The following is a 22,627-nucleotide window of genomic DNA, read 5'->3' on the forward strand; positions in this document are numbered from 1 at the left end:
GCAAATAACTGGTACAAACTTTCCATCCATTACTGTGAAATGCATCTTCTGCTCCATAATTCAATCACCATGCCAAATCAAGTGCCCTAAATTTTGTCCCAGTTCTTACAAAACTAAAGCCAAGGCTAGTTACATTTCTTACATTAGTACCAAGTTCCTATAGATTTATCTGATGATGTTATTGAAAATGTGAAAAGTTTAATTTTTTCTTGGCTTGATGACATTTTGAGATGCTGAAATATCTTTTGTACTCCAGTGTTATGGAGAATCACCACCCTGTTTTACTTTAAGCTCAGAGCTAGTACCAATATACTCTGGACAGAGGCACTCTACTACATGAAAAGAACTTCACACAAGTTTTATCAATTTTTCATATTTGGGAAATGGCGGAGCCCCTGAATCCTGGCTCATCACAAGAAAGAGTAGATTCAAAGCAAAAGTTACTGAAGAGATATCTATATACAACTAATATTTACAAAATAACAAGTAATTTGTTGAGCATTAGAAAATGACCGTTAAATTTAATCTTTACATCTTATGGACTGAATATAATTGTTTTCTTTAATCGATTCTATCTGCAAGTAAGTAACACAGTGACCCCAACTGTCATGTGTCCCCCACCCCTCCCTCCCCCTTTGCTCCTGTGCCAGACCTAATAACGTCGCCTTGGTGGTGAACACCGTGGTACAGTTCACATCATTAACATATCGTGAGACTGCTCCATTTCACCATCAGCAGTAGTTCCTTAATTTATCCTTATCCATATATACATACTTTACACAGTTCATGATTCATTATAAATCACTTTCCAACTCAAAACTCTCTCTTTTCATTCTGCGACCTTGACCAGGGCGCATGCCATCTTCTTTGGGTTGATAGCTACGGTCTTGGAACAGTCGTGGGTCTTGTAGATACCCACCAGACGGTCAGCCAACTCGAACATGTTGTTACGTAGAGATATTACAATGAACTGGGCGTCCTTTGTCCTCTCCTGCAAAACATAAAGAATGATAGCATTGTGTGAAACAAACCCTCGCAATAGTGGCGAGAAAAAAGGGACGGTGTAAGCTTTCTAATTGGACCAGCAATGAGTATGTTGAGCCGACTCGTGAGTACATCTGTGTGAAAGACTTGTGAGTACATCTGTGTACAAGACTAGGACGTCCTCAGGAGAATGTGATAACGTGGTATTTTCTACGAGCATTTAGAAAATTGTAGCAACCATTGACCATTGCTGATCGAACAAAGATTGTCTACGTTAGACCTCTGCCCAACTATACTACTTGTTCCGACACTCAGTTATATCAGTGAGTAGCTTTGACTACATTATTATTCACCTTGATGTAATGCCCTACGATGGACACATTCTTGAAATCCAAGGCCGCATCTATTTCATCCATGACGTAGACCGGGGTCGGTTTAAACTGATGGAGAGCAAAGACCAAGGACAGCGAGCTCAGGGTCTTTTCACCGCCGGACAAATTGGCAATCACTTTCCAGGATTTCTTCGGTGGTCGTACGCTGTAGGATATAAAAGGGAAGGGAACAATGAAAGGGTTGATAACAACTTAACAATTGTGATGGACAGGCATCATTGCCTGTGGGTAGTCAGCCTTGCCACTCCTGACTTGCCACTCCTGATAGGAGTGTTAGCTCAGTGGTTAACACTGGTGCCTTTCAATCATAAGGTCTTGAGTTTGTGTCACTCCAAGATTAATGTATGTCGTCTAGTTACAGAGTTGTTGACAATTGACAATTCATAATCATGGATGTTAAATATGAATCTAAGAGACTGACTTCGGTCAGCTCGCGGCTTTGATAAGACAATGATGGCTTCTTCGTGAGTTCCTGCTTTGCAGAAGGATCTAAAATACATACATACATACATTATAAGCCTCATACCAACTCTAAAAGCCCATCACCATTTAGTCAAAGTCCACAGGCATATTTCATTTCAAACAAATAATATCTTGAACACATAATTATATACATCTTCATAATGTTGATTTATTGTGATACTTTTGTTAATATAATTTTAATAATGCATTGGTGATTATGAATCTTTACCCCTGAACACATCCCCATTTGCATTTTTCATATTACGGAAAACCAAACCACCAAAGTGGTTACTCTTTAGTGCAAGGTTTATCCTCACTGCCCCCTGATATACTACTGCCCACCCTCAAGACACTTCACCACACTCAGACATTTGATTGTCTAACTGAGCACTCCTCAATATCTGTGCATCTTTTAATTAGGAGAGTCGAAACCTGCCAGGATAATTCTTTTCGCAGCTTTTCTAGCACCCTAAAATTGTGGAGGCAGATACTGCTGATGACCACGTTCCACATATCCCCGACCACAAATATTCCACCACAACACGAACAAAACACAACCACAAATATTCCCTTGATCAACAAATCAAATTGGTCTGTTTCAGTTTGGTCAAATGTAATCCTGGTTTTGAGGATTACTTCCCCAGGTTCTTTAACACCAGAGAACAAATGCAAAGGTAACTGCTTACAGCTGACTCATTTATCCCTTAAAACTAGTCCTCCACATGAAGATCTGATTTTTGCTCTCGTACCTGAAGACGATCCCTTCGGAGAACGGATCTAGACTGTCGACGAGTTCGAGCTCTGCGTCTCCTCCGAGGGTGATCATCTGGTACATCTCCTTCAGGTATTCGTTGATTGTCCCGAATCCTTTCATGAACATGTCCAGCCGCTGCTTACGCATGTCCTCCAGACTCCTGCGCTGCGAGTTCCGACGTTCTGTCAGTTCGTCGTACTCTGCGACCCTCGAGAGGTAATTCTCCTCCTGAAAAGCATCGTGGTGAGAAGAAAAGATTTGAAAAGATGACTTTAGAACCAAGTTAAGGTTGACTCGTTTCGGACTAATGAAAACAACTTCAATTTTTGCAGGTTACATTTCTGGAATAACTGTTTATGACAAATGACACTTGAACGAGGAGAGGCTCACCAATCCAACATGACTGGATAACATTAGTCTTAAACTCAAACCACAACCTTACTTAGCTCCTCAAAAGTTACACCATAACGACAGACCAAACATAAGTCTCTGATGGTCGCAGATCAATTTTTGAGATTGCATTACAATTTTTTCATAGACAAATGGTGTTGGATGTCATTCATAGGTGCTGTGGTCTGTTTGTTACTACTGATTGTTGGTAGAGTAAGTTACTGTAATGGCGCTCTTATTGCTAACAATGATAGTATGAATTGATTTTTAAGTTGATAACGGTTTTTGAGGGAGTTACTACATTTTTACTTACAAAAACTTGATGATTACCATTAACAATTTAACAGTAAGGTAAACAATCATGAAGCTGAAGTTATCAGTTTTTACGGAAATTAATAATTCAGATATTTAAAGGTGAATATCTTATAAAATAGAATAGATATATTATCTGAACAATTTGTCTTGTCTTGGTTTTCCTATTATTTTGTTCCCCCTTCTGCTTGGACGATGACAATTTTGAAGAAAAAATACCACAAAATTTATAAGAAATGGGAAAGTTCTTGATTTCAATTTTCAGCGTTAATTAACAGACGACAGACAGTAATGTCTTGCGTCATTCATAAGTCGACATTACAATGGACCACTGATTATTGACTTTCATTACCTTCTTTTTAAATTGTTGGATCGCCGCTAGGTTTGGTGACATCTTCCCGAGCTGTTCTTCACTGACAGTCACCTCGTAGGAGATCTTTTCTCCGTTTATGGACAAGAGTTCTTCCTCCGGGTAAACCGTCAACTTTTCTGGGTTTTCACGATCGATGACATGCAGCTCCAATTTGTCAAACTGCAAATAGAAAGTAATAAAGAAAGGGTAAAGAAGAAATATATTCTCAGCTAGCTCCATTAAATAGCTACTACTTCTAGGAACCCCTAAATCCCTACAAGAACTCCTTTGCCAAGACTATCGTCAATAATCCATAGAATTCATTTTATACATGCTTTCATACACCAATTTTTTGTTCAACTTTTTTAATTCATTTTAGGACTATACTGCAGTTATAATTGGTCTTGTTTAAAAATATGCATAATATAGGCAATTTATCATAATCACTACCTTTCTTGCAACCTTTCTTGAAATTTACATCTTGAAAGTAGTAGAGAAATTTGGGGGAAAAGCTCTTGGAATTTATTCTGAATTCAGCACAGGAATTGTAAGGTCTGATTCCAAAATAACAATGAAAAATGCCCTAAAAGAGGGAGGGAGGGGGCGGGGGTCCCCAGATAAATTTCAAACCAAATCTCAAGAAGTAAAATCATAAATCTGGACACATCGGAACTAAAATATTCCATAAGAGTAGATGGGAATCCTCCTTCCCCCTCCCAACATCCCCTATTCTTTCTCACGTCCCCACTTCCGTAAAAACAGCATCAATGGCAATGTTGGATTTGTCCAGTCTATCAGTTCACTGTAATAGTACTCGTTGACCTCCCATTGCTTCTACGACGTACCACGTCAACTCTTCCTTCAACAGGTCTTCATCGATATTGAAGTCAATCGTCAGGTTCTAATGTTTAACCTTCTATTAATTCTCCTTTGACTTATATCTCAAACTCATTCATTTCCAGGACAATTATGCCACCCTCATCTCTATCTTCACCCCCCTCTCCCCCCCTCTCCTCTCCCCTTGACTTCCATTTTGTTTTTGCCTAAACATTGCATTTCATTGCAGCAACTCAGCTCCTTCTTCCAGTGTTTCACCTACTGTTGGTTCTCTCCTTTAATTTATTGCTCAAACTCATCCATTTCCAGGACAATTATTCCACCCTCTCATCTTATCTTCAGCCCCCCCACCTCTCCCCCTGCATTCCATTTTGTCTCTGCCTAAACATTGCATTTTATTACAGCAACTCACCTCCTTCTTCCAATGTTTCACCTACTGTTAATGTTCCGTGCCTTGTCCCTCAAACTCATCCATTTCCAGGACAATTATTCCACCCTCTATCTTCACCCCCCCCTCTCCTCTCCCCCTGCCATTCATTTTGTTTTATTACAGCAACTCACCTCCTTCTTCCAGTGTTTCACCTTCTGTTGATTCTCCTTGGCTTTGGTGACGTATCTCTCAAGCTCATGGTTCATTTCCAGCTGTTTCTTCTTCAACTCGTTCTGTTTCGTGTCCATGTTCGAAAGCTCCTCTTTTTATGACAAAATCAAGAAAAGTCTGAATAATTAATCACAAACTTCAATAGCTATCCTACTAATTGACCTAATTATGAAACCTGCTGATATATCGAACAACACATGCTAACAAAACCTCATCTCAGGGTGCAGAATGACATCTACAATTTATTACACATTTATAGCCTAACTCTTGTCAAACAGATTGGGGCACTGAACTATCTTTTACAGTGTGTAGTGCCTATTTTCCAACGTACTCTTGGAACAAATCTCTTCTGGGTGTGCATTACTTGGGGTCGTCACAACTGACTAACAAAAAGAAAAAGATGATTTTTAAGGACTTCATGTCCTTTCAGACAAATAGGCATGCACCGAAACTAACTCAATGCCCTTTATGCCGCCAACAACTGTGATGCCCTTCGCCACTTCAATATTACGTTCGCAAGACGGTAGGTTGAACCTTCCAAAGTTTTACCAAAACAAATGTGAATGCTCAAGAAAGGGTAACATAGTCTGTGGAGCTCGATGTTGTCTTTTATCCTTTAGTCCTTGGATTGTCCTGAAAGTTGTAATACATGTTGCTTCCAGTTTAATGTACTATCTGCAGGAATTCATGCAAAAGGTATAATTTGCTCCATTATTTTGTATAAACAATTTCTAAAATACAGCTTCCAATACAACTTCACATTTCTAAAAGAGCCGAATCCAACTATACAGCGGTTGCTGCAATTACTATAACCCTAAATTATTTTCTCCTTATTTTTGGGGAATAAAAAAATACAGAATTAAGTCTCTGTACTGTAAGCTCTTCCTTTTCGTCATTTATTTATTTTTATATTTATATATTTATTTTCTGGCCTTTTGCGGCAGTTTTGATGTTTCTCCAAAGCAACAAACAACATAAAAAATGTTTGAAATAGGTCAGACCTATTTCTAGTTACCTTTATTTTCTTCCAAGACTACCTCTAACTCTTTTAATTCCTTCTCTGCAGTGTCGTAATCTTTCAGCACCTTGCTTGCTTCATCTTCGAGCCTGCTGAATTCTTCTTCTATCTTAACGATGGCTTCCCTGTTCTCAACCTCTTCTTTCTCCATGGAGGCTATGTTGTCTTCTGCTCGCTTCATGTTTCTGTAATAGAGAGTAATGGGTCATGAGACCATGTTCAAGAATAACCGTTTGTGTGAGGAACGACTACGACTAACCCAAGAGTATACAATTAGCTGTCATAACCATAGAAACAAAAAAATAAAACCAACATGTTGAGACCGCTAGAGGGATGTTATTTTAAAAACCTTCAAATATTCATATAACACCCTTACATTCAAGTAACACACAAGCAAAACAAACGTAGTTAAGCTCAATATATAATTTCAGAAATTCTACGGTACGGTTAAAAAAAAATCAATGCGCTTCAGTTATTGCCCTTTCCATTGTCCCAACTAATCATTTATCCAATTTTGATGTTTGTCAGTGTCCCACCTGACCTTTGTCCTCAATCTTATATGCAAATGAGCTGCACCAGTTAACATTCTACATGTGCCAATCTCCCTTTTAACCCGAGTTAACACTGAAACACAAACGAATAACTTTTGCTGTTTCAGTGTCCCAATTACCACTTGAAACCATCTTTTCCATCAATTTCACTCCCTGTATTTGCATAACAGGATCTGTTACAATCTTACAGTGTGAGCAAAAACAAACAGTTAAATGGGTGAGAGATTAAAATTAATTTCCAGGACTCTTACTTGGAAGCATTTCTGATGGCAACGGTTGCCTTGGTGATGGCACTGGATGCCTCTGCAATCTGATTGGTCAAGGAGTCAATTTTATCTTGCTGCGACTTCATCCTTTTGTTTCCAATCTCCATGATCTTTTCATGAAGACGTTTGGCCTCGGCTTCAATCTTTGAAGCAACCTCAGCGATTTTTTCATACTCTGAAATAATTAGCAGTACAGTAAGGTATTTAATACCAATGACTTAGTGTCAAAAAATATCAGCGTACCAGCAAGCTTTGGCAGGCAGAGCATGAGGAATCCTTACGACAACCTGGAATTTGACATTATCCAAACGATAAAGTTGGCTGACTTGATCACTGTATAGTGCAAAGTCTTGGTGAATGAGTATTGTAAATAAACTAGATTTGTTTCATGTAATTACAAAGGATGATTACAAAGGAATTTTATGGTTGACGACTATACTTAGTTGTCTCTGGCAACAGTATCAGTGAGTCACTCTTAGAAACAGAGTCATTCTAGTCCCTTTTACTTACCTTTCCTGTATTTAGCTGCCACCTTTTCAAACTGTGTTAAATCCACCCCAGCTTTGGCTGTCTGATGTTCTTTATCCAGCGTCTTTATCTGGTCTTTCAAGTAAACTTCTTGTTCGCTTTTGGCCTAAACAAACAAACAAAAAAACAGGTCAAGAAACATCAAATGATTGCCAAACATAAAGTGGCACTTGTGGCTCAAGTTTTCACAATGTGGATGGTGCCATTTGTCAGCACTGATGGAGAGAAGACAGATAACTGAAAACCAAAAAACACCTGGTACTTATGACACCCAAATCGCACCTCCAGGAACACTGAAATTAGGACAAAGGTTTGTAGATGGAACACTAATGGGGACACAAACCCAACATTCATCACTAGCTTATATGACAGATATCTTTGTGATTAAAAATTCCTCCAAACAGCTAAGAAAACTCTTGCTCCGTTTGGCAGATATCCTAGTTTAAAAGTCCTGTCCGGGAGATGTCATAGTACCAGTAAGAAGCTTAGCTGTTCGACGACGTTGTTCATGACAGTTATCTCTATCACATAGACCTGTTGTAAATTAATCTCTTGGGTGGTGGGCATCCAACAATTGTAGATATTATGTTTGTTTTCATCAGAGCGACAAAAGTTACAACCCGATGCTAAGTTCATTGTATTGTCCAGTTTTTGAGATTACTATCCAACTGTAATATCCTCTACTCAAAATAAACTCTCTCCATGATGATGATGTGTCTTTACTTTCGGCTACACATAACCTTACACGGCTGAAGGAATAGTCACATGGTTATGTGTCAAAATGGCCAATAAGACTGTTCAGCACAATTACACATCTAGATTTGGAGAGAATAGGAGTGTTAGTGAAAATCCTGTACCAAGAGTGAATGTTGGATGAATTGCAAGTGCATCTAACATATTTAGTGAGGGCAGCAGTCTAGAAAACAGCAGGAGTCTGTTTCAGCAAAAACATATCATACGTGATATTAACGTCTCAAGTCTGTACCTTGATATCCATCGTCTGTTTCTTATGAGTCAGTTTCATCTCCTTCAAGTCTTTATCGAGTGTCTCAAGTTCCTCCTCCAGCTGCTTTAGCTTCTCCCGTTTCTCGGTCGCGGACGAGCGGGTCTGCTCCAGTTCCCTCTCGATATTTGCCAGCTCTTGAGGGGTGACCTCTGACACCACCTTACACCCGATACGACCCTTGGCCACCCTGGTGCCTCCTCCACTCATCGTTCCTGGTCACGAGAGAAGGGGAAAAAAAATTAAAAAATTATTTCAAAGAGAAAGTTTTAAACTGGTTGATTTCTTCAGATGTTATAAGCTTAAAGCCAACAATTGTTTATGGTCAGTACTTACTAAACAGAACCAAGTATGAAACAAACAAACAAATATTGTAATTGATCAAGCTGTAAGGCATCCTCCTGGAGTTTACCAAATGAAATTTCATGAAACTCTGATTAAACCATGAATCCATTGCAAATCCGCAACAGATTTGTCAGCCAGATGCATTTCATATAAGTATTAATATGTAATTCAGGGGTTATTAATCACATGCAGACAGTAACCTGGAAAATTTCCAATATATTCACGTTTACTTTCAAAGCTTGAGATGAAACTTTTAATTGCCAAGCTAGTGACCTCCATTGTAATGGATTCTAAGTAGTGCATAACATCACAAAAAAGCTCATCGGAATCAGCTCAAAAGCAGAAGTGCTCATTCACAAGGTACCCTTTTAATATAATTCATAAAAAGCTACAATTATGACTCAATTCAAGACTTTTCATTTCTGATTAATATTTCTGATTATTTCTTCTTCTTCTTTGCAAATTGTTGCTCTTTTAGCAATGCCTCTCTTAGGTTCTATCAATGTCTCATTCTTGTCATATTTTCATTGTCTGCCTGCGGGCATCAATGCCCTTAGGTAACACTAACCGGATTGTTCAATCAGTTGTCCCTGTAAGGTGACCACCCTCCGTCTAATGTTACCCTGCAGGGCGATACGAGTAGCCTGATCCAGGTCCTTGGCCACTAACGTGTTACCCAGACCGTAATAGAACGCAATGCGGATCTTCTCGTCTTGAACTCTCACAAGGTCATACAGTCGTGGAACATTTTCGGGCCTGCACGGAAAAAACGACGAGAAAAGGAGAAAACTGTTTGAATGCTGGAATCTTTTACAGAATATATCCTTCATACATTTTGAATTGGGTTGTCTGATGTATTCAGTGCCAAATATGCACAAAAAAGAGTTGTCTCTCTGTTATGCCAGACACTTGAAACCTTTTTATAAATGCCTGCCAAAGTTTCCCACCAAACTCATGGACAGGTTCAATGTTAGACTGAACATCACAATTCACAAGGTAAAGCCCAAATTTTATCTTTGGTGGATGCTAACAGTCAAAATGACTTTACAAAATAGACAATAGGGTTCCAACACTAAATTAAGTTTCATACATCACAGGCATGAATTTATATGGTATTACATTGCCAAATGCTATGCATTGCAGAGTTGTAAAATTACTACACAGATTCTAGCAGCGTTTTTTACACTGAAACACACTTTTATCCAGCATTTTCAGTGAAATGAAAAGGTGGTACATAAGATCGCTGAAAATTGGCATATATTCCCGATGATACTCATGGTAAACTCACATCTGTATTTTCTCAGTGGCTTTCTTCTGTAAGTGGTTTATCTGAAGTAGAAACAAAGGTAGAATATTAACACGGAGGTGATTGAAAGGATTTACCAAGAAAATAAATTTTCAAATATGTGATAAAAAACTTTTTATGTGGTCTGACATTTGAATTAGCAATCTGCAACCATTTGGACCCATCATACTACACTTTATTCCGGGATCTTTTTTTCTCTCTTTCCACTGGAAATTCAACGCTACAGACTGTTCCCTTCTCAAAACGCAACTACCAGAGATATTGACAAGATGCCTAAAAATTAATCAAAATTATGGAGGCAATGGCCTAGCTAACTACTGGGTGATTCGACGTACCTTATCCAGACAAACAAACGTGGCTACTCCGATGTTATTATCTCGGAGGAACTTGACACATTTCTCTCCTGTCTCAATGGTGTCGACGACGATGTAATCCAACGCGGAGCAGGCTGTGGAGACTGCGACGTCGTACTTCTCGTCGATAGCGCCCAGGTCACCCTGATTACAAGATTAACGAAACAGTTCATTAAAAGTCGTTAGATGTCATGACATCATTTCTCATTTCTTGATAAGATATCTGGAGGGGGGGTGGGGGGAGAGTTGTTCTTCTCAGTTTCTCTAACAGACAAGTCAACAAAGGTGACAGTGTGTTACATGTTTACCTGTTTCTTTATCTACTACTTACCAGTCTCCCATATATGCCTGGTATAATGCCCTGTTTCTTCTGCTTCATGAGTCCTTCGATCAGTGCACCTCTGTCCGTCGCTGATTTCAAGGAATTCCGAGCTTCCTCCACTTTTGTCACCAAAGAGTGCAACTGAAATGAAAAGCGATTCCAACATTTCAACAAGTAGCTAGCGATTGCCCTTTAACACTTGTCGACGATATCCTCTGCCCTGTCCCGATTCTTTCATGCAAAGTAGGCATGGCCTGATTTCGCCAGGTGTAAAAGTGTTGAAAGCCTACGCATTACTCACAGACAGTTCCAAATTGACAAATGCTGTACTCGGTTGGTTACGATGTTGTGCAGTAACGTACTGAACTACCACTGAACCAGTCCAATTCAAGAATATTCCATTTTAGAAAAGATATTTTTAGAAAAGATATTTTCTTGGAATAACTTAAGACAATAAACCAGAGAGTCAGTATACTTGAACAGCACCACTGAGGAGGAAGAGTTGTATCCATCACTGACATATTAAGTAAGAATACTATCGACTGCTTAACAGAGCATTTGTACGTACATTTTGTGATGAGGCTGTCTCGGCCTGCTTGAGAGGAGAGTGTTGTCCCTGCAGTTTCTGTAACTTAGCCTCAGCTCCTGGAATCTGCTGCTCCAATTGTTTGATTGAACTGAGTGTAAGGAAATAGTAAAAGTGTAACTTTCAAAGATATGTTTACAAAGACTTGTTGTCAATATGAAACGTCATTTACCCAGTTAGTCCGCTCGTTAACCTTTGTCATTTCGCTTTTAAAGAAGCAGTGAAAAGCTGCGATAAAACATCCGGTCCTCTGTTTGACTGTGAAGGTGGCACTTAATGAAGTCATCACAAATGTGATCCAAATTGTCAAGCTCATTCGAGGAATTTTAAGTTGTGACATTCAAAGCACCAATATATAGCTCAAATTCAGTATCCTTTCTTTGCACCGACGTTAATTGGGCGAAATGAGCACTTTTTGAGAATTACAAGTCCCTACCAATTTTACAAAGAGTTGTGTGAGTTTGGGTCATAATAAATGGTACAAATAATAAAAACCGCTACCCCGATAACTTTCCCATTGCGTAGCCGCACTTTGGCCATTCTTGTCGTATGGCAGTTTGCTATGCATAAAACCGAAACAATTGATTCCAGCTGATGGTAAACTTATTTCACCTTTTCCGTTCGGCCAATGTTTCTGTGGCAGATGTGAGATCGGCCTTGGCCTTCTCCAGTTTACTCCATGCATCATCGATCGTCTTCTTGTGCATGGCCAGCTCCGATTCGGCCAGGCTCATCTGAGATCGTGCTTCGTTCACGTCCTTCTGCATATTGAGCAATTCACCTTCCTTGACCTGAAAAATCAGACAAGGAATTTTTTTCAGATAACTTTATGCTTATTAAAATAATATATAAAAAACCCTCATGAGACAAAAAAAAGGTTGTTGCACATACCCCTGTTTCATACAACTAGTAGAGTAGGAGGAAAATTCATGGGAAACTCAAACCGTAGATCGCAGTCGGGGTGAGTCAGGATTTGAAAATCTAGCCGCATTTCACTCAAATATGGTGGCTATTACCAGCAATGTCCTACTAGTTATTGTTTCTGAAGTGGACAAATTCAGCACTCCCGATTCATAAGGACACACAACAGTTAAAGGGGACAGTATGCTGATGGGGACAGTATGCTGATGGGGACAGTATGCTGATGCTTTGTATTCTCCCAACACCTTTTTATTCTCCCAACACATTTTTTAAAATATATTTTATATAATTTTTTCCCCTTTTTTTTCTTTACATGTCTATTGTATGTGGTCGATCCCCACTAAGACTGTTAAATTTCCCAGCGACTCTGGTTTGGGCGGTTTGCAGTGTTTCAATACCCTGGAACAGGTACACACACATTTTCATAACTTTCAGATACTGAATGTATAGAGAAACCATCTATTTGACATGATATGCTGTGAAAGGAAATGCTATATATAAAAGGTTATTGTGTTTTTCAAAAAGAATCCTGCATTTATTTATTTACTTTGCAGCATCGTCAGTGTATTAACCAAGTGCTTAATAACTCGAGAAAGGCCAGTATATTTGATATCTAAGATTAACCTTTGCCGAATAAAGAAAACTTTTGAAAACAAACACCGTAACAAGATTATAAATTCCATACAGATATATATTCCAAACACTCTCTGACAGCGATTAAAAGTTGAGTCTGTGCAATTTTGAAACTCTCTTACCATACCGAGGATGCAGTTAATTTTGAAGTACCATTCTAGAGGAATGTAGCTAATATCAGCCAGCCATAAGATTACTAACCGGCTAGACCCAAGTTTTGAACGAGTGCAGCAAAGTGTCCCGGGGGGGGGGGGGGGGAGGGGGGAAAAGCACTTGATCGCTTTAATAGTACCCTGGATTGGATCTACTAAATGGACATTCAAGTTGTCTAAGAACTAGAAATGAAATATATCTAGTTGTTCGTACCTCCTTCTCTTCCTGAAGGCCGGCCGTCTCTGTCTTCAAGGAGGCCATGATTCCCCCCATCTTCTCTTCCTCTGTTTTCAGTTTCCCATCTAAGGATGCCTTCAAGTCTTTGTTGACCTCAATCTGCTTCTCACTGTCGCCAGGAACTGTCTTGAGGTTCTCAAGCTGAAATTCAAGACAAAATTTTATGAATCAAGATGAAGATGTTTCTCCTTGAGCAATCATCACAGCTAGGCGTACGCATGCTGGGGTCCCGCCTGAGAGTGGACAAACACTTTCATATTTGGAGGACAAGTACCTGTCGACTATGATAATTTGTCAGATGTTTAACAACATCAAATTGAGCAAAACGTTTTCGTGTTAAAAAAAAATAACATAAAAAGATTGCCACATTAGTAGATTACGTAAAATAATACCTCTTTAGATTCCAAACTTCCAAGTATGTTGCTTTCCCGTTTGTTTGTTGTTCAAACGTCAATGAATTTCTCTTGGGCTGATATAGACTCAGTCACAGACTATATTGATGGTTCTTGCATTCACCTCACAGCCTGCAAGACCCACTTATAGACTAATTTACAGCCTAAATATGCCTCAGAATACACCATTTCACTTCCAACCATCCCATCGGTGTCAACTTCAACAATCCCATGACTGCACCCCATTCAAACTCTTATGCGTGCCTTTGTTGATCACTCTCACTGGGGTTATTCCCTGGGTCACTACACCACTGATCAAGAAATGGGAGCCAAACGCAATCTGTCCCTTTGGGAGGTACGTGTCCTCTTTAACATCCTGCATCTGACCCTGAGTACTAGGCAAGTAGAGGAATTTAGTTTACAGAATGCATTCAGCTACTTTGAGTGGGGCCTGTCATTAACTTGTACCTTTGTCTTCTCCTTCTGCAAATTCTTTTGTAATTTCTTTTGTTTCTCCTTGGTATGTTTCAGGTCCTCCCTGCATTTCACATCCTGTTGTTCAAACTCCTTGAAGTCGGCCTTCTTCTGTTCCAAAACTTCTGTCATCTTCTCGTATTTCCTGAGAGGGAGAGAGAAATGTTATTATACAGTAATTATTTGAACATGATCTTAATAGAGGCAACGCCACTGTCAATGGAGAAGAAACATTGTCAAATAATTCGTCCCCTTGTTTCAAAGTGAAGCTTTGAAGAGAACAATCAGTAACATCTTTATCCTCTTCAAAACATCTGCTTTTTGAAAACTCGTTGAAATCTCGCTACTAAAGTTCGCTCCAGTCAAAGAAGTCGTTACAAGGATTTTGTACCAAGATTTTATTCACAGGCTGTAAGATTTGACCGAAATCGAAGGACCAAAAAAGAATGAACTCACTTGTACATAGCCTTGTACTCTTTAGTCCTGGCTTTGATGTCATTTGTCATGTCTTGTAACTGTGTATTGATGTCTTGCATTTTTGTCTCTTCCTCTTTCTTCTTGGCCTCGGCGGCATCGGCAGCTTTACTACATTCAGATCTACAGTTTAAAGCAAACAAGAAAACTTACAATTATACCGCTTTCTACTTATAATCCCCTTTCATCCATCTCATTGTGTTCACCGTGCTCATTAACCTGTCTGTATTCTGTGCGTGTTTTTGTCCCCTCTGTTACTGTAACTTGTCATTTAGCCTCTGAAGAAGATCCTGCTAGGATCGAAACGTCAGGCCAACTTACTTTTACACAATTATACCGATACTGTATATTCATATTAAGGAAAGGTTACCTTCAACATTCATAGCTAAAGTTTCAAGCAGGGGTTCCCTAAATGGGGTGCATGAACCCCCAGGGGGTGCATGAGTCCATCCCAGGGGGTTCGTGAGACGTTTCTGTAAGTCAAAAGTAAAGTACTTTTTGTTGAACTAAAATCTGATATATCATATAATTTAGTAATGTACAAAAGTTGGTCGTCATGGAAACAAAGCTGCTGGCACGCCTTGAAGTCGGCCTCAACATGAGGGTGGCCCTCTCTAAGACAGCTCTGGGGATCAAACACCGTGAAGGAAAAACAGGAGCATCCGTCTCATCGTGTGTGATGGGTGATCAATGCCTGGTACAATCCATTATCTGATCTTGAAGTTTCCAAATAAATATTTGTTCATCTCTTGTTTTTTTTCCATTACAATATTACACTATGAACTTGATCTTTTACGAAGCACTGTTATTCGTATTATAGTATAATAATGACTCAGATCGTGTCTCGAAAAGTTGGGGGTTCGTGGACAACTCTGACATCAACATGGGGTTCGTGGGGGGATAAAGTTAGGGAAACCCTGGTTTAAAGCAAACTTACCATACACTGATACTGTATATTCATTTTATGGAAAGGTTACCTTCACAGGGACGAGTAGTTTATTAACACATTTAACCAGAGCAGATCAAACATCTTTTCTAAAGTTTTGCAAATATGTTACCTTAATCTTTTTAGGAGTTACATATATGTTCTTAGATGACCTAGAGACTTTTCATACTAGCGAGGGACAGGAATATCATTCTGGGGCAGACTTACACGTAAACTTGGTACAGCATGTTCTTCTTCTTTGTAATCTCATTCTCCAGTTTCAGAAACTCTTGAGCTTCCTTCATTGGTTTTTCCAGCTGCTCCATCTCAGATTCCACCGCCTTCACTCGGCTCAGCTGTAAATATAAAATCCCAAAAAATTAAGAAGACTTTTTCATTTTAGAAATCAAATCGATCCATCAATCGCTTCCGAACATACCGTTACTATACATGAGAGGCCTTCATATTAGACAGCAGCACAACAGTACTTGGCAGATGAATTAAGGAACTAGTCCCTCTGAGACATTTTCAGTGTTGGGTATGTCTCTATTCATGAACATTCACTTTTAACAAACTCTTACTTGAACTGTTCAGGATTGGGATGAAAGCCTCCATTTGATTCTTTGTTTCCCTATCATAGGTCTTAATTTATACTCCTTTGGTTGCCCTATGATATCAGAGTTGATACCTTTACTGCAGGTCTAAATTAATACTCCTCTGGTGAAAGTCTTGGCGAGCATCTCAGTTTAATTGACTGCAATCACTTTTTTTTTCAGGCGATACTCAGTAGATTGGGTGAAACGGCAATGAACAAAAAAGACAGAAGCCCAGAGCAAGCAGCTTTACATGGATTCTTTCATTCATGGATAACTTTTATTCTGAACTCTAACCTTTTCTCCCCTCTCCTCGTTGAGTTCTTCTACAGCCTTGGCCAATTCTTCAATCGGTTCCTTGAATGTGTTGCTCCCGATGATGTCCTCCAGGTACTCCAGCATGCCCTCCTCGTGCTCCGTCAGTGCCTTGGGCTTCATCATTGCAATCTGCTCAACCTCACCCTGATTGGCAGATATTTAGAAACGTAATTCTACAGTTTAGCTAAAAGAAGCTCTCAAATGAACAGTGCATACTTTTTAATGTAACACAGAATCATTCCACAAGCAATGTAATAGTCACATACTGAAGTGCATAATAAACACTAACCAAACAAGAACAAGAAAAAACAAAACAAAGATGCCCAAAAGATACCTGTAAGTTAATGTATAAACAGAATTGATAAACTCTCTTGATTTTTGAACTGTAAGATTCTTAATGAATGGTTTACTTACTAGAGCTCTATTACCCACATTTGACAACTTGTAGAAATAAAGCAAAAACTGAGAGATTTGTATTTACACAAGCATCACCAACAACAAATTCAGTTAGCTACTCACTGAAAAAAAAAAAAAAATAAATACATGAATCTAACCTTAACCAAACAAAAACATAGCGTAACTTTGGAAGTTAAGATACATGTATGCAAGAAACATTCACGTAAACACAAAATAAACAAAGAGGTGAAGTCTACTCTCAATGATGAATTTTTTGTAAAGATTGCTTACATTTAAAAATTTAAAACCATGGTTGACTTGACAACCTGATAATAATCCAAATCTTTACCTGCAAGATAAGAAACCTGTTGTGGTCTAGGTCGATGCCACAATCCTTCAGCAACGTTGTGACCTCCTTAAACGTATTCTTCTTCCCGTTGACAAAGTACTGGCTGCTGCCGTCCTTGTACGCTGTCCTGGACACCACCAGCTGACTGCCTGGGACAACCTCATAGTCTTTATCATCTGACTGTAAACAGGGCAGTATAACAAATAATCATAATCAGCAGTTATTTTTACGACGCTTAAGAGACCACAAATGTGGGAGAAGCCCGCAAGGGCTTATGGATTACAACTTCCAACTCTTCCAACTCAACATTTTAACTCAAATGTGGAATCTTTTCAATTTAGAAAGTCACTTCAGATGGGAAAACCATAGTTTCCCTTGGATGAAAAACCCACCTTACTATGACCCGGCCGGGAATCGAACCCCGAACCTCCCGATTGCTAAGCCTCATTGCTTCAAATGCCACCGCCTTTATCCACTCGGCCACAGCACCGGTCAACTATGTAAAGACACACTATAATGGCAAAGAAAACCTTTTCATGGGCTGTCCTAGAGATGACAACATAATATAAACTTAGGGATGAGGAGTTGTGAACTGGCAGTGGTAACGATTTATATCTCTTATATGTAAGAATAATTTTTATTTTGTACTTTGCGGAACGGAGCAGAAAATATCTGTTATTTTTATAGTCGTACGTTGATCGAATAGACTCTATGTGCCATTACAGCCCAGTACAGTATATATACAGCGTTATTTACTACACTATTCCGATACAATGATGCCCTCTACTTAATTAAGACCATGGAGCTTTGTTAAATTGGAGCAGCAAATGATGCCATGCAATATTTAGGCCTACATTGGATATCCCTTCATCTTCCTCCAAAAAAAAAAAGACAAAATCCAGCATCGGTTCTTCACCAAAGAGATTTAGTTCTTTCATGTTTGTAAGTCAAGACTAATCAGAGCCTTAATTCTGACCATTCATATTCCCAAAGAATGCATAAATAAATATGAAAACAAATAATTTGGTTGTGTGATGATAGAAGCCCATACTGTTACTGTAGAAGGTGATGTGAAAGATTGCAGTCCAAGCGGCAACTTCAGTAAATTCCCTCTGGCAACACGTTCAATCTTATTAACTCCCACATTGGGACAAAAGTTTCACTTACTCCAGTATCGATAATCTTCTGGAAGTGGACAGCCACAGAGCAGCTCGATAGATCCTTGAACTGATCTGATTTATGGATCAGAACGGACAGCTTCTTTGATCGGATTTTCGCTGCACGATAGCCAAACACAAACAGCATAGCGTCGATGGTGTTGGACTTCCCGCTCCCATTTGGACCGATGATACAGGAGAAGCTCTGGAAACAATGCCAAATGTCGAGGATAATTTAATTTTTGTTTTAATGAGTTCATTTCTTCCCTTGATTTACTCCACATTTTATGTAATGTATTGACTGTGTTTTTCTGTGTCTCCATGTACAGATGTCAGACCCCGGTTAAACATACCTTTTTAAAAAATATTTAAGACAGTTTTACTCAATCGTTTAAAGAAAGGACTGTGCAGATTGCCAGATATAAGAGTTGCTTTCTTATTTCGCTTCGAATGTGCAACACATTTGGTTTGGACTTGCACATTTTTGGTTCGGACTCTTAATTTCCCTGTACAAGCTGTGATATTCATCAGTGCAAAATAGAAATTGTGCAATCATCATTTTAGCAGTTGGCTGCATCTGTTGTAAAATTCTTTAGCCATCAAAAGTTTCAATAGAAACAAGGTATTTTCTCAGTTTGGTGTATAACGTCATGACAGATCTTACAATTTTGTGGCTTTTCTAAAGAACAATTAGTCAAGGCCTTTCACCGAGTTGCTTGGCCTAGCCTACTTGCCAAGAAAAAAGTTGAGGTTAAAGTAAATATTGATTAATTTGATTCTCATTGAAAGTAATAGTTCATGAACTTCTTACAGAATGACGTTGGTAAAGTAAAGAGATTGCTGATTGAAAGTGGAATATATTGATACAAACTGCAACCAGCTACTTCAACTATAGAAATCTGTTGTACAAATTCACCAAACTACATCCTAAAAAACTGAATTGGTGTCAACTCTGTTTCAACTGAAGGAACTTACCTTGTGAAATGGTCCTAGGGTTATTTTTCCAGCATAAGATTTAAAGTTCTCGGTCACTATCTGAGATATTATCAATCGTGCTGTAGGTGATACAGAGTTTGTAGATAGCTCTGATGGATTCTCTTTTGTAGTGTTATGGTTATCCGCAGAAGTCTCATGGGTGTCCTCCTTGACTTCTGGACCCTCTGGCGGATCCTCCATGGAAGGGTTTTCCTCAGTTTTAATTCCAGGCATAGTGAATTGCACAGAATCCTAGCATGATGAGAATTATAATTTAAGAAAGTCTGAAATGGCCATTTATGGCACCTCCTATCCTATACATAATAAAAATTCATTTTCATGTGAAAAAAAAGGAACGAAGGGTGTCATCTGTGGGGCAAGCCCTCTTTACTAATGACACACAAAAAGGCCTAGCCTTTGCTAGTATTAAAAAAGTCAGTGATAGGCCTATAGAGTATCGTACCATAGATACCGTGTAGGCAAATGTGACAAAGTTTTGTTGGGTAACTGGATAATTGTTCAAAGCTCAGTTGATACAGCCTAACATTAGTACCTTTATTACTAGTGTTACTACTGTAGGCCAAGGTGAAAGCCCTCTTATTGGTTCCTAACATGCCAAGTAAGGATTCAATCCAGAAGCCAATGTGGAGACACTTGTTAAACAAAGTTTTGCCACACAACATTAGGACTGGTTCCCCCCCCCCCCACCTTGACATATGATTATGAAGTACGTCTATATTAAAGTCAAGTATATAATTCAATGACCTAGGCCTAGGACAAGTATGGTACAGGATCTAGCCTATTGGATGCGATTATAGAAATTTCATCAATTAACCAGCACATCGGTAGGTAATCCCTATTTGAAGTGTGCTAGGCCTGGCTTGTTATGCAATGTGTTTTTTTCAAAAGTGAATTTAAATCAATGATCATATTAATTTCTGCAGCTAGCCCTACAATAGTTCCAAATCAAACCATCACTCAGTCATTTCCGCCATCGGTACTATCCGGCGTATCCGCCATAGAAAATGTGCTCTTTCCGCCATAGACAAAGTGCCATTCCCCAATGGCGATGAAGCACTTTTTGTATTGCGGACTGATCACATTATTGTGGGTGCTTTGTATATATGCACTGTATATTGCTTTGCTTCACTCTACCGAGGCCAGCAAAATCCCAAAAATCAGTCATTTAAATCAACAATCAGAATCGATTTTTCAATGAACAATCAGCCTAATTTAATTTGATTTATTCAACCAAGTAATATATTTTTGAAGACAGTGTATCGACTCTTACGAACTTAAAATTAAAACTATTCTATCTACTTGTGTATTAAAGACTTTATCAATTCCTATCAATTCCTTAATTTTGTCTTAACTACAAGTACAATTCAGTCTATCCAGCGAACTGTCACATTTGAAGACGGTGTACCTATCCTTCCACGCAATTCAAAGAATCTATGGCTGAAAGGTATGGCGGTATGGGGTCACACTAATTAGCGTCAACAGGCCGATTTCACGACAACTCACTACAACTCAAGACAACAAGTTTAAAATACCATCAAATACAATTGATGTTATCAGAGTATATCTCGAAACAACGTTTAAAACTGACTGGAACCAGCGTGCATACATATTTTTCACGGGGCAAAATGTTTTTGTCGTAAAAATCGCCAACTCTTTCCTAACGTTGAATTGGACGACGTGATGCTATTGCGCTTGCGCAATGACATTGGACCGGACCATTACACTACAGGTAAGTGCAATTTTACAATGGAAAAACAATAAGAAATATTCATTATTTTTAAAACATTAAATAATTTGAGTTCATTTGGAGTTCATTCACCATACTTTGGTGCTTTATTACTACGTCAACCCACCTTACCGACACTGTACACAAGGCAGTTCCCAAACCTAGCACAAACCCACCCATATTATAATGGTTCGGTCCGATTGCATTGCGCAAGCGCAATAGCATCACGTCGTCCAATTCATTGTTAGGAAAAAGTTGGCGATTTTTACGACAAAAACATTTTTTCCTGTGAAAAATATGTATGCACGCTGGTTCCAGTCAGTTTTAACGGTGTTTCTAGATATATTCTGATAACATCAATTGTATTTGATGGTATTTTAAACTTGTTGTCTTGAGTTGTCGTGAAATCGGCCTGTTGACGCTAATTAGTGTGACCGGCGGTATGTACAGTACCTATGGTGGAATGGCATTAGATCCGGCTAGGCCTATAAAAACCAGTATTACTATTACTACTACTAATTACTATTTACAAATACTAAATTACAGTAACATTTTTCAAAAGCTTTTTAATATTCAACGGAAGAATGAAACAAATAGACTCAAATTATTCATTTTAGGCCTAGACATTAGACTTGTTATTGCCTAGTAATACTGGCCTAGTACTATAGCCAAGTACTTCTAGTACTAGGCCTAGTACCAGTGTCCCTACTGTAACAATTATAACTGTCACTATCAGTAGGCTAGGCCTAGGCCACCCTCGATTATTATTATATGTTAGTGTTACTGTTGGTTGGTTAACGTTAGGCGACCAAGGTAGTCCTAGTCAGAGACGATGCAAGTGAAACAATTCCAAACCTAGGTTATACGCATTAAAAAAGAATCTTTCACAAAAAATTTGAATGAAAGATGTCACATTAGATTCATGTTCTTTTCATTCAGAGACATTAATTTGTTACGGTAGAAACAAATAAGTCTTCGGCGCCTTACCTACTGCTTGTTCTCTGCCGCCATTCTTTCAGAATTCGTACGTTTCTCAAATATTGTAATGTGATTGGTTACTGAAATGTAAATATTCATGTTAAATTAAGGATGTTTTTTTATTCAGGAGTAGCGCCATCTATTTATTGAACGTTATTGATTTGCAACGTTACTGTTCATCCGCCTGATCTAACCATTGTCAGGAAGTGTTTCTAAAATCAAATCCTTATTAGGAGAACATGGTTGCAGTTTTCGTCATTAGTTTGATACTTTAATGCTGAAGAGGAGGAGTTGTTTTTAAAGGAATAACGAATGCAGGGATAATTTTTTTGTTGCTAGGGCTAGAACTTTAGAAGGCGTTGCACATTCATATGTAAGCCCAACGCAGATCAAAATATAATCGAGGCACCTGAAGGTCATAGTTACGAAAATATCAAGAGTTCCCTTTTCTTAAAAGTTTCGTTAAAAGGAAAGCCTATGCTACGCTAAACAAGCACATTGAAGCTAGGCCTATGGTACGCTAAAGTAACAGTAACAATCTAG

At 38.8% G+C, this 22,627-nt stretch overlaps 1 protein-coding gene across 2 annotated transcripts; it reads right to left on the bottom strand.

Moving 5' to 3' along the window:
• Window positions 1-634: 634 nt before the first annotated feature.
• Window positions 635-22,221, bottom strand: LOC139974922 (structural maintenance of chromosomes protein 4-like). Of its 2 annotated transcripts, XM_071982476.1 has the most exons (25): window positions 22,094-22,221; window positions 19,360-19,611; window positions 18,395-18,589; window positions 17,228-17,407; window positions 16,462-16,626; window positions 15,800-15,927; window positions 14,629-14,769; window positions 14,167-14,317; window positions 13,283-13,447; window positions 11,975-12,153; window positions 11,345-11,453; window positions 10,786-10,917; window positions 10,437-10,598; window positions 10,084-10,124; window positions 9,364-9,551; window positions 8,433-8,665; window positions 7,430-7,553; window positions 6,905-7,094; window positions 6,100-6,287; window positions 5,066-5,175; window positions 4,896-4,916; window positions 3,647-3,826; window positions 2,588-2,820; window positions 1,338-1,521; window positions 635-991 (listed from the first exon to the last, which is right to left on the bottom strand). In XM_071982476.1, the coding sequence occupies exons 2-25, from the start codon at window positions 19,591-19,593 to the stop codon at window positions 830-832; spliced, it is 3,795 nt and encodes a 1,264-aa protein (XP_071838577.1). In that variant the 5' UTR covers window positions 19,594-19,611; window positions 22,094-22,221; the 3' UTR covers window positions 635-829. The 2 variants fall into 2 exon arrangements, with proteins under 2 accessions (XP_071838577.1, XP_071838574.1); XM_071982473.1 differs by lacking the exon at window positions 4,896-4,916 and having other exon boundaries at window positions 636-991; window positions 5,045-5,175; window positions 22,093-22,115.
• Between the last annotated feature and the right edge of the window lie 406 nt (window positions 22,222-22,627).

This window comes from Apostichopus japonicus, chromosome 10 (genome assembly GCF_037975245.1).
Source record: "Apostichopus japonicus isolate 1M-3 chromosome 10, ASM3797524v1, whole genome shotgun sequence".
In the NCBI taxonomy this organism is placed as follows: Eukaryota; Metazoa; Echinodermata; class Holothuroidea; order Aspidochirotida; family Stichopodidae; genus Apostichopus; species Apostichopus japonicus.